Genomic DNA, 15,634 nt, shown 5'->3' on the forward strand with positions numbered 1-15,634 from the left:
GAAATCGACCTACCTTCACAAAAAAAAACATTCACTTCATTTATATTAAAAATTAAATTTTTATCCATGCTTTTGAAGGCGAGATGTTCAATAAACAAGTTGAAAGACGGCGTTTTCAGCTATGGAATTTTTCCTTCAGAAAAAAGACTTTCCCGACCGCTAAAGTCAATGGATCATTGTGAAATTTTCACAGAATAATCTAAACTAATTTTCTAAAAGATTGTCAGTTGGGTTTTTTGATATTCGTCACCGTTTCTGAGAAAATCAGATTTGAAGCGTGAAAATAGCCCTCTAAAACGCCCTAAAACACACTGGCCTCAGACCTTAATCACTTATTACTCTGTAATTTCGAAACTGCAAATCGGATTCACTTTGAATCTAAAAGTGTGACAATTCGATTTAGATTTTTTGAGAGAACGATTGAGCTTTGAGAAACGATTCGAAACTAGAACCGAAATTCTAAAATTGGAGTAGCCGAAGTCAGATAAATTCACCTGAGTATCTGTATAGTTTACGTTTGTTTCAAAATGAAAATCAGTGTCGACATCTTTGAAAAATCGTAGTGCGAATTGAATTTTTATGTACCATCCGAATCTAAACTTGAATACCACTAAAACTGAAATAAGTTTATTTGGATATCGACTATCCAAATCGGCAAACCCGATAAACCTGATTAATTTATGTGAAATAAACATTTTTATACTATTCACCATGTATCCCCGAAACCGAAAGTTGGATCTGACTGAAAAGTACGATGTTTTATAGAATCTTAAAACTTTTCATTTGAATCTTCGATGATTCTTAGATTTAATTTGAATCTTAGATCAGTTCAGCCATCTACGAAAAAATGAGTTACACAATTTTAATTAGGTTTCACATATCATCCTGTAGTTCCAGAACCAGAGGTCGGAACCAAACATAATTTTGGAACCTTGTTTGAGAGCATAAGACTTTTCATATGAATGTGAGTTTGTAGAAAACGGTTGAGTCTTCTCCGAAAAAAATTGAGTGAAATTTTTTGTCACACGCGCATTTGCTGATCTCAACGAACTGATTCGAATGGTATATTGGAGTTATGTTCATCTAGCATTTATTGCTGTAAGTAGTTTAAATCGATACAATTATGGAATTGCTTTCAACTCGAAAATTATGTCATCATCTGGTTTACATACGGCATATTCGAACGATTATGTTGCCAAAAACGAACCGTGCTAAAATCGGTCCGAGGCAAAATATCATGCTGTACACAGTCTTTTGGGTATTTAGAAACAAATGTATGTAACAGTATAAAAAATCGTGTTTTATGTTGCTCCCAAGCATTTCGTTGCCAAACAGCGCTCAAAACTTCTACTGCTGGAATAGGGGAAAAAGTCGCTCACACAAAAATTTCGATATCTCCGTTAGAAATGGACGAATTTAAAAAATCTATGGCTTGTTGGATAGGTATTACCGTGTGGAATCTAAGTCAGAAAATATATTCGGTTTTCAAGGTCAATTGTGACAGATATTGGCAGAAAACTGAAAATTTTGACATAAAACTTCGTATAACTAAAAAAGCAAACATCCTATCTCAAAACCATTCAATAGCGTTCAGGGTAACGGGAAGACCTTTCATTTGCGACTAGTTTGGTCAAAATGGTCTCTGAGAGCTCGACCTCTTTGTTGACAATGCACATACAGACCCACGCACACGGACATTTGCCCAGTTCGTCGAGCCTTCGGGCCTCGGAAAATTTTCTAAAGAATTCTATACCTATTTTGTATATATATATATATATATATATATATATATATATATATATATATATATATATATATATATATATATATATATATATATATATATATATATATATATATATATATATATATATATATATATATATATATATATATATATATATATATATATAAGGTAAAAACACAATAGATGTCACCTTTGCGCATAATAGCCCTTTCATAAAAGCCACTCGGCTAATCTGCCCCTTCGGCCAACTAGCCCCGGTCACCCCTATTATGTAAAATTTCCAGTTTTCTGTCACAATTGCCCTTGATGATTCAAACAGAATATGTTTCTAGACTTAGATTCCGCACGGTAATTGCTATCCAACAAGCCACGGATTCAATTCTTGCAATGGTTAAGTGAAAACATATATTGGAGAAGCCAAATCAATGAAAAACTTACAGAAAAGATGATTTTTTGGAAAAAGATACGCTCAGAAACAGTACTCGAACCTGCGTTCTTATGCATATTCCAGTGCACAGTGGTCCCAATTACTTCAAAACGCGTATTCTGTTTACGCTTCTGAGGTTAACTTTGAAGCCTAAATGCCTTCAGAAGCATTTTCGAGTTATAATTTGCTTACATTGTGTCCTAGAGAACTCATTTGTTCTAAGAAGTGGTAGACCATATTATTACAAGAAAACACGCCGAACATACGAACTCTTTAAAATGGATTGGTGTCGAGATATGTAGCATATAGCGAGATATATTTATAAAAATTAACACATGCGTACTAATAAAAAAAATATCATCTAACTGCTAGGTAGATTAAGCAAGTTTTGGAAAATATATTAAAACGTCTAAACTTTTCCGAAGCCTAATCGATTCGTCTCGACGAACTAAGCAAATGTCTTTGTATCTGTATGAGTGTGCAAAATTAAAAAGTTTGTTTCTCAGATGGCTGAACCGATTTTCACCAAACTTGTTGCAAATGAAAGATCTCATTAGAAGTATGTATGTAATATGCCGACAGGATCTTCATTCTTTCAGATACGTATACTTTCAAGACATGTTTAAGCGAAATATTTTCCAACAGATTCCAGTAAAAGCAAGCAGCAGGACAATTCCTTTGAAATGACAACACAACACACTTATTTTTTTTCCTTTATTTGTTTCACTTTTTTGTATTTTAAATACATTAATTAAAAATAAGATGATGTTATCTGCATTTTTACAAGTATTTCCCTTTTTTTTCTCAAATATATATTTAAAATACATACGCGTGTGTGTTACCTATGCATTCTGTGTTTGTGTTTCAATTTAATTTTTCATCCGTGTGATTTGTTTTTTGTAAAGAACTACGATCATGATTCTACAATGTTGCTTTTTCCGATTTTTTGTTTGTTTTCACCTTTCAATATTTTCAACGTATATTTTTCCTTTGTTAACTACTAAGAAAAAAAAGAACTTATCACTTATCGCTTACAACATAACCAGTATAAAATAATGTACATTAATAACGGTTCCATACTCTATCCATAAACTCTACTTTTCATTTTGTTTTTGTTTGCATGTTTATTCACCGATGGTGCACAATTTGTAGCCACAACAGTTTGCCGTTAAAAGTTGCTTAAACTTCTCAGAAACAAAAATAGTTAATAAATGTTTAACATCGATTTAATCCGATCGAGTGCACACACCGCCGCCGCCGTCGCTGTTCCACTAACTGTGTGTACACGGTTTCTTTTAAATAGCTTTAGTTTCTTCTCCTGCTTGACATTCTACAACATCGAGTTTCATCCTTTTCCGCTTATAGCCTAATGATACTTTTTGAAAGTATGCTGGTACATTTTAAACCGCACTTTTATTATTCTTTCGGTTTCACTTCCTAGTATTACACTCTGTTAAGGGGTTCTTTTATTTCTCTTCTTTGTTTTTCCAGGGAACTTTCTAAAGCTATGTTTTTTTTTGTTGTTTTAAATGGTAGTTTTTTACACTTTTCTCATTCTTTCATTAAAAAATTAAGTAATATCCTAAGCGAACGTCGATTCTTTTGTTTGATTTTGCGTTTTGCATTGAACGAAAAAAAAACAACATGAATTGAATTTTAGTTTCATGTTGGCGCCTACGGCACGCTAGTTAAATTAAACATATTTGCAATTATCACTAAGACGAACAACTTAAACGCTAAAAGGTTTTGAAAACACATTTAGGTAAGGTACCCCATTTTTATTGATTTTATTTTTCTTTATTAATATCAAGTTTGTTTTTCTCAAGTATGTTCATTTTTTTTTTTGACTTTGTGATGTTCGCAACTTTTACTGTGAGTGTTTTTAAGGTATATTTGGAAACCAGTGGCGAGTTTATTATTCGCGCGCGTATGTCGGGCGAAATATAATTGTGGGTGGAAAAATTATGGCATTTATGAGGCATGATTGACGCAACGGATCGACTCTGGAACGTTCGCGCTTTACATCACGGCACATCTACTGTCGGGTTTTGTCTGCCTTGTGAAATAGAAAACAAATTTTTACCCAAAAGCTAGCTGCACTGTGATGACAGTGGGTATGAACGTTAGCGAAGATTCGCACCGATCAGTTACGCGTTCAGATGGCGCCTGTGATGGCGAAGGGTGAAAATACACTGAAACGCTTTTTTTCTCCAATGGGTAAATGAACCAAACAGCACCTTGTTCAATGAAAAACCATTTCCATGGTTTAGAGATAAGAAATTTCAAACCGAAAATGTTAAACAAAATTTTGAAAACCTTCACCTTAATTTTTTTTTCTGTTTCGATACTTTTTATCAAATTTTCCTGCAAGCTAAACTTAAACAAAACATTGCATTACCACTCGATTTCCGTGCTGTTTTGTTATTGCTCCCTAAGCTCCCATAGACAAATCTATCATCCGATCAATACTTCATAAATTAAGTGTGTTTTGCTTCATTAAACCTATATCACTGTGGCAAATTATTTCGCTTAATATTTCCACATTTCAGTGTTTTGTATTTCGACGCAGCTTTCGCTAAAGTTTTAGTATTAGTTAAAATCTGCCTTCTTGGAATGTTATCTGCTAGTTAACGGAACTTCACCACGAATTCCCTACCCATTCCTTACCTTGGCTTACCTCGGTGGGACACGAGTGATTTCTGGCAGCTTTCCTTATTCGTTTGAATTTTCCCATACCTTGCTCTAGCTATATGGTCATACGACATTCTACACTCACGTGATCCTCACGAGTCTTTCGCATCCTTCCTAAAAATTAATTATATTTCTACCTACTAAAAAAACGAACAACCTAAAACTAGCGAACTTTTCCTTACCAAGTGTTTAAAAATATTCGTTCACAGCTTTTGGTTACATGTTCTTTTCCTTCTGAATACCCTCTCTCACTTGTGTCTTCGGCTAACTTTATATTACTGATGCCCATTTGAATCCCGCCCAAAAACTTTCCAGAACAAGGTGCTGACGATGACTTCGAAGGCAGCGTTGGTCTGAATTTCCCGTAGTATTGAACCATCTTAGACCATCACGAAACAGTTGTCACGGTAATTAAGCACATGCACATGTATATATTTACAGCTCCCGCATTGACCGGTGCGACAACTTCTTTCTAGCGAAATAAACCAAATTCTAAATGTAGTTTCTTTGTATGTGTGTTATGTGTACCTACGTGTACGTGTGGGTGCGAGTGTGTGTGTTGGTTTTAGTGTGTAACGTTTGTACTTTTCAAAAGGCATATCATTGAATTAGTCTAGCTTTGCTAAACTCTCAGTGAAGGTCTAATTTGTTTAGCGCACGCGTGACTGTTTTCGTTTTAAGGATCCGTGCGAAGATTCACGATCCCAGTAAACTAAACCCTCGGTAGTGCTGTTCCACCGACTAAGCTCCCCGCTGACCGACAAGTGTTTTGTCCTAGATTGACGTGACTAAGAATAAAAGTGGCATCAAAAAATATATCCTCTCTTTTGGGAGCGCCCTTTGCTCTGGCATCCACTATTTGTTTGGTTGCAGGTATTTTCTCAGTGTACTTTTTTCCCCTAGTTTTGCTTTCGTTCTGCACGCTAAGTATTATTTGAGCTACTCCTATACAGGCTATTTACATACAAGTTTCATGTTGGAAGTCCTACTTCGGGATCTAACTAATCGCGAACCTTCCTGTTCCTCTCTGTACAGTGATTTTTCATTAAAAATAAATAAAACTATTCTGTAATACTTTCCTTTGCATACACAGCAGCGCCTGGTGTCCCAATTTCGCCTTTTAAATATACTCTCTGATAACCCTCCATATTTTTTGGATTTTGTTTCCCCTAGAACACATTCGATAGTATTTGTTTTGTTTGTTATTTACTTAGCATCACATATGTTTTTGTATAGTGTATCGTTTCTTGGATTTGTGTATGTGTGCGGTTGAAATAAACTGCTTCTGGTCCGATTGATGGTTGAAGATTAGAGCTACTATTGAGAATTGTTCACCAAGTTCCAAGTTTCGTTCGCTCACAATTTTTTTTTAACAATTCGGAAAGCACCAACAAAACTAAGTTTCGGAACCGACGAACCACTTAACCTCACCGATTACCGACCCAGTCGCACGAGTGACATAAATCTTAATCCTATGTCGAAGAACCGCGTCCCAATCGTGCCCGGATACGAAGTGGTTTTCAAAATTGATCCGTCTACAGGGTGACTTTTTTTTCTTCACCACCTAGTCAGAATCTATTTGGAGAACCAGTTCGGATCAGTGCTCGACCGGGGTTTTAACCGTGGGAATTGCCACGTTTTTCTTCGCCGTATCGCTTGATTTTTGTTTCGTTTTTGGTTTGGTTTCACTTATCAACTAGAAATATACAGAGTCCTTGGGTGTTGCTTGTTTCACGTTTCTTCCCTTGTTTTTTTGCTTATGTGTTTTGTTTTGTATTTACAGAGTTTGGCACTGTGCTTCAGGTTGGTCACCGGTAAAGGAGGTTGCGAATCGGCACACGAATGTTTTGTTGGTCTTCTGATGCAGGTCACCCCTGATGTAACAATGTTTCGACGAAACTTGGAACCAATGGTTGATGATTCGGTTTATATCGAGGTTACTGAACAGAAGATAGAAGAATATTTGAGTCTAAAAGAAGTAGGATTACAGTTAGTATAGATTCGTTTGTAAGTAGTTGAAAAAGAATTAAGTTAGGAGAAATATAGAAACTATAGAAAAAAGACGCAAAATATATTATTATATACTGAGGGAAATCGGAAGATAAGTACAAGATTTGTGAATTCTGATAATCGAATACGGATCCTTAAACGTAGGTACTCATTAGTTTGTAACTTATTTTGATGTACCACCAATTTGTAATAAAATAAAATGTTTTCTGAGTATGGGTAGTATGTCTTATAGGCATCATCCAATCGAAAATTATCGAAAGATAAATGTGCAAAGAGAAGGATTTTCTACTGTAAAGTAGCACAAAACTACACCAATTCTATCATATATTAAGAACATCGAAGAAAAACACAGAATGATCTATCTATCAGACCTGAATAAAACTGAGCACCTTGTTAACCATGGGTTTTTTGCGGTCGTGTTGCTTTGGACATTTTCCATCGAATTTGAATATGTAAAATACTTCAGATATCTACAGAATATCAGCCAAAAAACGCAAAAATTTAAAAAAATCGACAGAAGAAAAATATTTCCAGCACTTATAAAAAAAATGGCCGATTTACCAACATATCTGCAAACCTGATATCTCAACTGTGAATTGAATAGATATTTTTTGTTATTTGCTGGGTTGTCAAACTATTATTGGATTGTTTTATTCTGGTTCTTGATACGCCGTTGTTATTACTGTTTAAAATGTTTATGTTTTCTTTGCTTGACACTACTGTAAGGGGCAATTTAAAATCTTCGGAAAAACCATTGTTTTATGATGCAAATGCAGTTTTCTCTGCTATCGTTGCGCGAAAATCCAAACAAAATTCAGTTTATTTAGCTCGATTTTTAGAACAAAATGCTGTTCTTTTCATGAAGTGAGAGCGGAGAAAACTGATTATGTGTTTTTCACAATGGCTATTCTCCTGAGATTGCAAGTAGAGCCTTAACAGCGGTCATATTTTTTCCCCTGGATAAACGAGAACATTCTCGCTGTCATTGAGCAACATTGAGTCAAGCAAAAACGAGAGGAAATGCTTTAATTTTACTAGAAATATACGAATATTCCTTGCACTAGCCACGAAACAACGTTGAGAACCTTACCTTGAGAAGTAAGGGAATCAATTTTCAGACAAAATATGAAAATCATAGTGTTAAGTTCTGTGTTTGCCACTTGAGCAGCGCAACGATCACAAAAGAGTTGCCTACGGTTGAAAATCGATATTCGTCACTATCTATCGTCCGTTTGGGCAGCGCTGCAGTCGAACAATGGTGATTGCCGGGTTTTTGAGGCTTTTTCCATTACAGCACCGTTCAAGCAGCGCTACCGCAGAGAGTTACATAAACTATACATCTGACAAATTCCGGAGAGTTTGTTGTAAATCTTTCCCAAAATCAATTATTTTTTAGTAGTAAGTGATGCTTAGCTGGAGATCGATAATTTGGGCCTTAAGGCCCCCGTTTACGTTCCGTTTAACGGACAGTTTTTTGTAAATCTGAGTCGAAACGGAACCCATTCAAATCTTCCGAAACATGAAACAAAGTTCATTACGATTCCTAGATGAATATTGATTCATGTGCCACAGATTTCGGTTGTTACCCTTGTTAGAATCCAGTTAGAAGTCGTAATGAATTCCGTTGCGACTCAGAAAAACTGTCTGTAAAACTGAAAGTGGATGGAATCCTTTAAGAAAAGAGACAAATTCAAAAATAGTATCCGCTGACGATCTATTTTTTCCTATTTATATTTGTAACACGAATGAAACGCTGTTTTCGTCTTAATTTTCATATCCAATTTTTAAAAATGACATGAATTTTGCATTTAGAACTGTAACTTTCATGTACATACTCTAAGGGGCTTAACTTTCGCCTACGAAAGCTGTCGTCGCTATAAGAAAGAAAATTTATTGTTTAATTGCAATTTACTCGGAAACTCTCACTATTGCCTAATCCCAAAACCATCCACTGAATTTGGTGCAGTTTATGAGCTACCTAAGAAAATTCTCATTCTTCCGCAATTCATTTCTTAACCATTTTCGGGATCGGTAACGCCTGCAAGTTTGTAACCTCTTTCTGACCATCGAAAAAAAAAACCATGTTCTCGTTTGTTTTCGCCCCCTCTAGGGCAGAGAAATTCAGACCAACTGCCGGTATGCCGCCGCGCATAGAACAAGAGTTCCGAAGTCTGCATGGCGTTTGTGAATGCGCTCGCGTATGTATAGTAGTAATATGTAATGTCAATGAAAAGCACTCCCTAACAAATGGCGCTGATGATTATGATGTGTGTGTGTGTGGTACACGGTTTGTGAGCCCGGGCATATGGTTGAACCTTCTGATTTCGGTGCTAAAACTTCCCGGGAACGCCGCTAGCTTAGTGCCCTGTGCGTCGTCACGTTTTTTTTTTGAACTTTTATCGGAAACATTTAGTATACAGCTTTAGGATCATCTGGTGAGATTTTCTGTTTTTTTTTGTTATCTCTTTATGTAACAAGTAAAAGCATGTTCAACAAGTTTGATGTGTTCTTTCGTTATTATACTCGACCATTGTTATAATTGGCTAGCTTTGTTTATGTAGTGATTGGTAGATTACTGTTTTTTTGTTTGTTTGAGTGCCTTCAGTTACGTAGAGTAGGTGTAGGACAAAGAGAATTATTTTGCAGAGTGCAGATAAACACTGTACTGGTGTGTTTGGACGATGAGAAATGCCACAATTTCGTGCTTCTCCGTGACCGGCTGAAGGAAGCTTTGAGCGCTGGTGCAAGATGATTTGGTGACATATGATTGTTGTTTATGCTTCATATATTGCACTAACGTTTGAAAACGAAAATAGGTAATGAATATTACAAATAAAAGTTATTATCTGCTTAAGGAGAATTCGTTAACAGTTGGATTTAACACTTATTGAACACTTAGTTTTTAGATCCTTTGTTTTTTTTGCGTCTGTTTTCTTGTGTAGTTTTGCTTCATGCGCTAGTTTGCTTACATCCGAAGCCGCAGGGTTGCGACTAGGGTTCCGCTGTCTGATTGGCTGTTGAGAATTTAGTTCCGTAATAATGTTATGTTTCCAACACTGAAATAGATATATCGGCAAGTTTGATTTGGATTGACTATTTTAACGGCATTTTTTTTTTGTTTGTTTGTTCTGGATTTTTGTGTTCGTTATTTTCGTTTACAACTAGTGATGAATATTAAAACTTAATTCGCTGAGATGAAATGGTAACGTCATTGTATTCTTTTCCTGTTTATTGGTGTATGCACAATAGAAGATGAATTGGTTGATTTACAGACTCGGTTCTGTAGGCATCTGGCAAATCCGTTGAACCTTGGTGGAACGGAATTTTATTCGGTTTACTTTGTCGGGCAGGGAGTATCTCACACCGTCGAACTGTTGTACCCTGGAACACACACACAATCTGATGGATTACATAGCGAGACGGGTACCAAGCCAACCTACCTTTCACTCGTAATGGACGTCCGGTAAAAATTAAATTATTAAAAATAGTTTAACAAGTAAGCAAAGAAGATTTCCGCCGCTCGAAGAATATGAGTTTAAACTTGAGACAAGTTGAAAAAAAAATACAAATAGAACACATTTGCCTTGCTTCGCTCTATGCCATAATCTTAATATTGGTTGATCATTCAATTGGATGGTCTTTTGATTTTCGGTTTGAACGATGATGGTGCAAACTCTCTCACTCGTCCATTAAGCGATCTTTCTGCTGGTAGTCCCAAGTCGGCGACTTCATTTTCGCTTTGCATGCAACATCTCCATCAGCAGTGTCTGGGAGGGTGCACTTCCGGCGCAGTGTTTAATATACAGGTGCTCTTCGCCCCGAGCTGCCATCGCGTGGATTTCCGGTATAATACTGAGCAACTTACTAAACTTATCCTGGAGGTGTCCGAAGGGAAGAAATGGTTAGCAATATTTCAACAGTGATTATGACCGACCCGGCGTCTCCAGTATGCGGAAACGCTTGGTCGTTCGATTGTCGATTGTTTTCAGTACTTACGGGTACCGACGGGTAACAGGTGAGGGTGTAGTCCAACAGCGCAGCTTGCACGTTTTCATAGCCTTCGACGACGGTCTTCCGGTTGGTTATCCCCCGGACCTCTGCCACATCAGCAGTTGGGAAAGCAAAAACAAAAGATAAAAGCCGATTAATAATTCGTCCGTCTGCGCTGGACACGCAAAAATGTGCCCCTTACCAGGATTAAGCAGCAGTAGAAATTTCATGCAGATGTAGTCTCCCACGTCGAATTTGAGCTCCTGCAGTTTGTTCTGCAACTCGTTAAAGTGCTCGGCCAGGTTGGGCACACCCAGCAATCCTAAACCTAAGAGATCAAACTTTTGCCCATTGTGCAAGGTAGTTTCGTCCGGCAGGCCGTTGTGCAACCGCTGATGGATGTGATCCAGCACCAGCATATCGGACCAGCTGTTCTGCAGTAGCTTCATTTGGTCGTCCACCTGTGATAATGAGACGGAACTGTATTAGGCATGCGCTCAAGTTTGGGATTTTAAAGGGGTTTGGAATTAATTCCTGTCAGCAGTGAAGCATTGATTTTTTTATTATTATTATCATATATTTTAGCCACGGCTTTAACCTAATTATGATCGTTCACCAGGGAGCATTGATGTTGTATCTGATAGGACAGTGGTTTTGCATTTATAGACTCAACCTCAAAGGTTTAATCAAATTAAGAGGCTATTATTCGAATGTTAAATTTATCATTTATGACATTCACTAGCGTTAAAGTGATGTTAAAACGTTCGTATGTATGAGAAGTGCCACATGTGAAACACAGCAATAAAATGTCAACTCATTTAGTGCACAGTCTGATGTGTCCACCCTCTCGATTACATCTTGTACTTCGTACCTTTTTATTGATAGCATTTGTTTTCGAACATTAAACATTACATTACAAATTGACGATGAGGAAAAAAAATTATTAGTGACCGGATTTGTGATAACACTGTGTATAAAATTAGTTAGCTGAGTAGAAAAATAGTTGCGGTTGAGAATAAAATTGGTCATCAAAGACGACGGGCGCGTTAATTTGTCGACGTCAAAAGAAAGCTACCTTCATGAAAGCTATCCGGCATCACAGGCGCCATCACAAAATCGAGTCCTGTAACCATTGCAGAAAAGGAAGATCCCATTTAGGTTTCCGGAACCGGCCGAAAAAGGTGAACAAGCTGCACGAGGCCATCACGGATAAATAAACGACGCTCGCGGACGCCATTGCAATTCGGTGATTCGGTATCAAAGACAGAGATGATAGGTAAAAATTACAAATATCTTCAGACAGGATTGCAAAAGTCTGTATATCCGAAAAAAAATCTGCAGTTAGCAAGTATGTTTTGCTGGCAGCAATTTCTCTATAGAGTATGACACACTAAACTGACTTGACGAGCATAATTGCAAAAGTCTGTAAATTTTGCCGAAAGTCTGCGAAAAACTCGATTTTCAAAAGTCTGCACAACGAAAAATGTCTACAGCACTATGTACGAAATCTGCAGATTTACAAACAAATCTGCAGATCTAGCATCTCTGATCAAAGGGTAAGAAAGCGTCGTTAGACCAGTTAACAAAAGTACAACGCCATTGGCAAATTGTCGTAAAGCTGATTTACCGGTAGCGACACCTGCCAATGAAAAATGGAACCAAGAAAAGGAGGATTCTTTCGAAAATTTTCATATCGGCAGTAGTGATTTGCAACATTTTTATCGTTTATTCAAGAGTACAAATAGATATTAGCAATAAAAGTACACTCGGAGTAGAAGAAAATCGATTTCAAAGTGATTACTACTACTTTTTTTAGTGTAAACTACGATTAAAAATGGAAAAGCTCTGTTCTGAATAAACGGCAGATTTCGCACAATGAACTAAGATCAACATTACCGCCTCAGAGTAAAAACTTTTTCTTCAACTTCTACTATGATTTTTCAAATGAATTTGCCCGTTTTCATAAGAAATCGTTGAAAAGGTGGAGTAATTAGAAATTTTCCTACCGATTTGACAGCTCTTTCTGAAAGTATCATCTCTAAACAAACAGCGCCTCTACATTTCAGTTTTGCGACAATATGCCAATAGCGCAGTATTAAAACCACGCTGGAAAAGTCCAAGAAGTTTAAGTCAAGGTTACCAGAGAACTGTTTTTCGGATTCGGATTATTTTTTTTTTTTTTGACAAACAGTTTCCGAAAGGAAATTTGGTAAGAATTCAATAAAATTTATTACCTTTTGTTACAAAAAACACAAGCACACTAATTTGTTACTCCTGGCGATCTGGTAAAATTTCAAATTTCAAAAGCGTTCAATTTCCAGGAGTTTTATTTATTCAACAAAATTTCAAGAGTGTTTTGGGAGAGTTGGCATCACTGGGAGTCCGATGCGGTGTCCTGGTGCTGCTCTCAAAAAAGTGTAATTTCAATGTGTTGTTTGATACGTACACGGAAAGACCGAAATCAGCATTTTGGTGAAAAAATTAGTAGATTTTCTGATTTTAGTTAGTTATTTTTTGAGACAACTAAAAAAATCTTACTTTTGTTATTTAGATTTTTTAATTCTAATTCCCTTAATAATAATAAAATATTTGTTGAAATGGCTATTTTTTTTAGTTGAATTCACCAATTAAATGTGCTGTCATTTCTTAGCTAAGGCACGCTTCATATCCATTCAACTAATTTTTTAGTTGAATTAGAGAAATAAAACGTTGTTTTCAACCAACATAAATGGTTGAATTGGTTTCTGCCATTTGCGCTCTGTCATCGAAAAAACGTTAACACCGTAATAACTACTAGCCACTAGATGGCACACGACTACCGACAAAAATTCAGTCACGATTATCTTTTCTATATTGGCAGGTATAAATACGATGTTGTATTGGAGAAAAAGACATAAGCGAAACATAAACTTCTTTTTGAAAATTTTTCTCCTCAATTGCTGTTTTGTTCATTCGACTTCGCGAAATTGACTATCTCACTGAAAACTTTGAGCACTTGGAAAACAAAAAAACCGAATACAAGTAGTACACCGGACGGCGCAGCCCGGAAGGTTGGAATATACAGAAAACATCATTTGACATATACAATTAGAGTGCAACATTTGAAATTCACTTCACTGTTATGCGTAAAAACATTATTACGCACAATCGCTTTAAATGCGCACAAATTCTGAATAAATACACTTTCCACTAACAGTTTACATCATTTTTACATATCGGTTTAGAAATTTGTATAGGGATATATCGTAACACATGCGAAAAACATCAAAACAATTTGCAAGCAGTTTCAACAAGACTGTCCTTTTTAGCTTTTTAATGGATTGTTTTGCTTTGACACTTCTCATGAGTGTTTAGCTAATAAACTTGTTAATAAAACCAATTTCATTTTTGTTTTCTTTGTCCTGTCATTCAGTAATGATGGTGATAGATAAATAGAAACAAATTTTCTGATTTTAATAACAAAATTTGTTGTCAATGAGAATTTCGTACTGGATTGAAATATTGCTGGTTTGTGTCCAGAATATTCGCCAACTAAACACATTCTCTAAAAATAAGAGTTTTTTCCAGCAAAGTAAATTCTCAATTTTAACTAATTTTATAGTTATTTTGGAAATTTTGTTGTTAAAATCAACTAATTCAAAAACAGTAATACGAATTAGGCGCAGAGCTAATTTCGGTCTTTCCGTGTAGTGTTAAAAATTAGGTTGAAATAGTTATTTTGAGTGATAGTGCAGGTATAGCAAGTGTATTTCTAGTAGTGAGAGTGCTATTTATTGAATAATATTAATCCGCGTAACTAAGGATGCTCAAGCGGCGGAAACTGAGAATTTACCACCCCAAAATTCAACGATGTTAACCTGTTAACCGATCGAAACGCCGTCTGCATGTCATTGTCGGTGTTGTCGGATTTCTATGTAATGTGTGAAAGTTTACAAATCGATCGTGTCATTCAGACTGAAGGTCTAGGGTTGGTCTGCAGCGGATCCATTCGCGAGTGTTTTCATTTTATTTATTCAGTGGTCGTGTTTCATCTCGCGTTGCTGACAGTAAGGCGAGCAGGAGAAACGGAATACTGGTGAGATCGTTCCTTGGAGATATTTTATATTTTTCTTATATTTCTCCTTAGAATCGAAAAACAGGTTTTGTTGAGATCATATTGTTTACCAAAACATATGCGGATTTCTTTCCCTCCCTACTAACAAATCTCCTATTACGTGATGTTCGTGGAGATACAGTGGTACCCGCGGTCTCTAGAAACAACAAGTATCGGACTAACATTCCTTCCTTTTCCTCAGTAGCACAGCCTTTGGTCGTAGCCAGCGTCGTTATTGATCATTTAATAAAAAGTTAGGAGTGAGTGGGTATGTACAGTGAAAATGATTTGCTTCTCCCAAGCTTCATTTTTTTGGTTCATTGTACATTTCCACTCATTCGGTCAATCACGAAGTGCAACTACGGGTGATCTACTTCAGCTCAGCTTAATAAAATTTCAAGAGTGTTTTCTCTATATTTTAGTTTGGAAGCAGAATGGTTTATATCAACCAATTATATGAAGTGCCATAAGGAATATTTTCTGCATAAGACTTTAGAAATACGACAACGGTCGATAATGAGGCAAAGGCCAGCGCCAAATTGAAACAACGAAACTGACGACTATGGAAAGCACAACAAAGGTGTACCGCACAAATCTTAGGAGCTGGTACCAAAACGATTCGCTTTTAAGATCAAATGCTTGGACCATAACAGGCGCTCGAAGAGACAACCCACGA

The 15,634-nt window shown here is 36.4% G+C and overlaps 1 protein-coding gene across 6 annotated transcripts in view; it reads right to left on the reverse strand.

Annotated features, from left to right (window-relative positions):
- Nucleotides 1–6,608: 6,608 nt before the first annotated feature.
- Nucleotides 6,609–15,634, reverse strand: part of LOC131434559 (nuclear hormone receptor FTZ-F1) — a 446,632-nt gene continuing 437,606 nt past the window's right edge. For 4 of the 6 annotated variants that reach the window (XM_058601379.1, XM_058601380.1, XM_058601381.1 and 1 more), the window contains 4 exons: nucleotides 11,068–11,326; nucleotides 10,872–10,981; nucleotides 10,316–10,750; nucleotides 6,609–10,256 (listed from right to left, as the gene is read on the reverse strand). In XM_058601379.1, coding sequence (XP_058457362.1) covers nucleotides 10,604–10,750; nucleotides 10,872–10,981; nucleotides 11,068–11,326 — 516 coding nt within the window. In that variant the 3' untranslated portion in view covers nucleotides 6,609–10,256; nucleotides 10,316–10,603. Of the gene's footprint in view, nucleotides 10,275–10,315; nucleotides 10,751–10,871; nucleotides 10,982–11,067; nucleotides 11,327–15,634 lie in introns of all 6 variants that reach the window. The other 2 variants (XM_058601383.1, XM_058601382.1) reach the window with 2 other exon arrangements.

Source organism: Malaya genurostris, chromosome 3, assembly GCF_030247185.1.
Source record: "Malaya genurostris strain Urasoe2022 chromosome 3, Malgen_1.1, whole genome shotgun sequence".
NCBI classification, from domain to species: domain Eukaryota; kingdom Metazoa; phylum Arthropoda; class Insecta; order Diptera; family Culicidae; genus Malaya; species Malaya genurostris.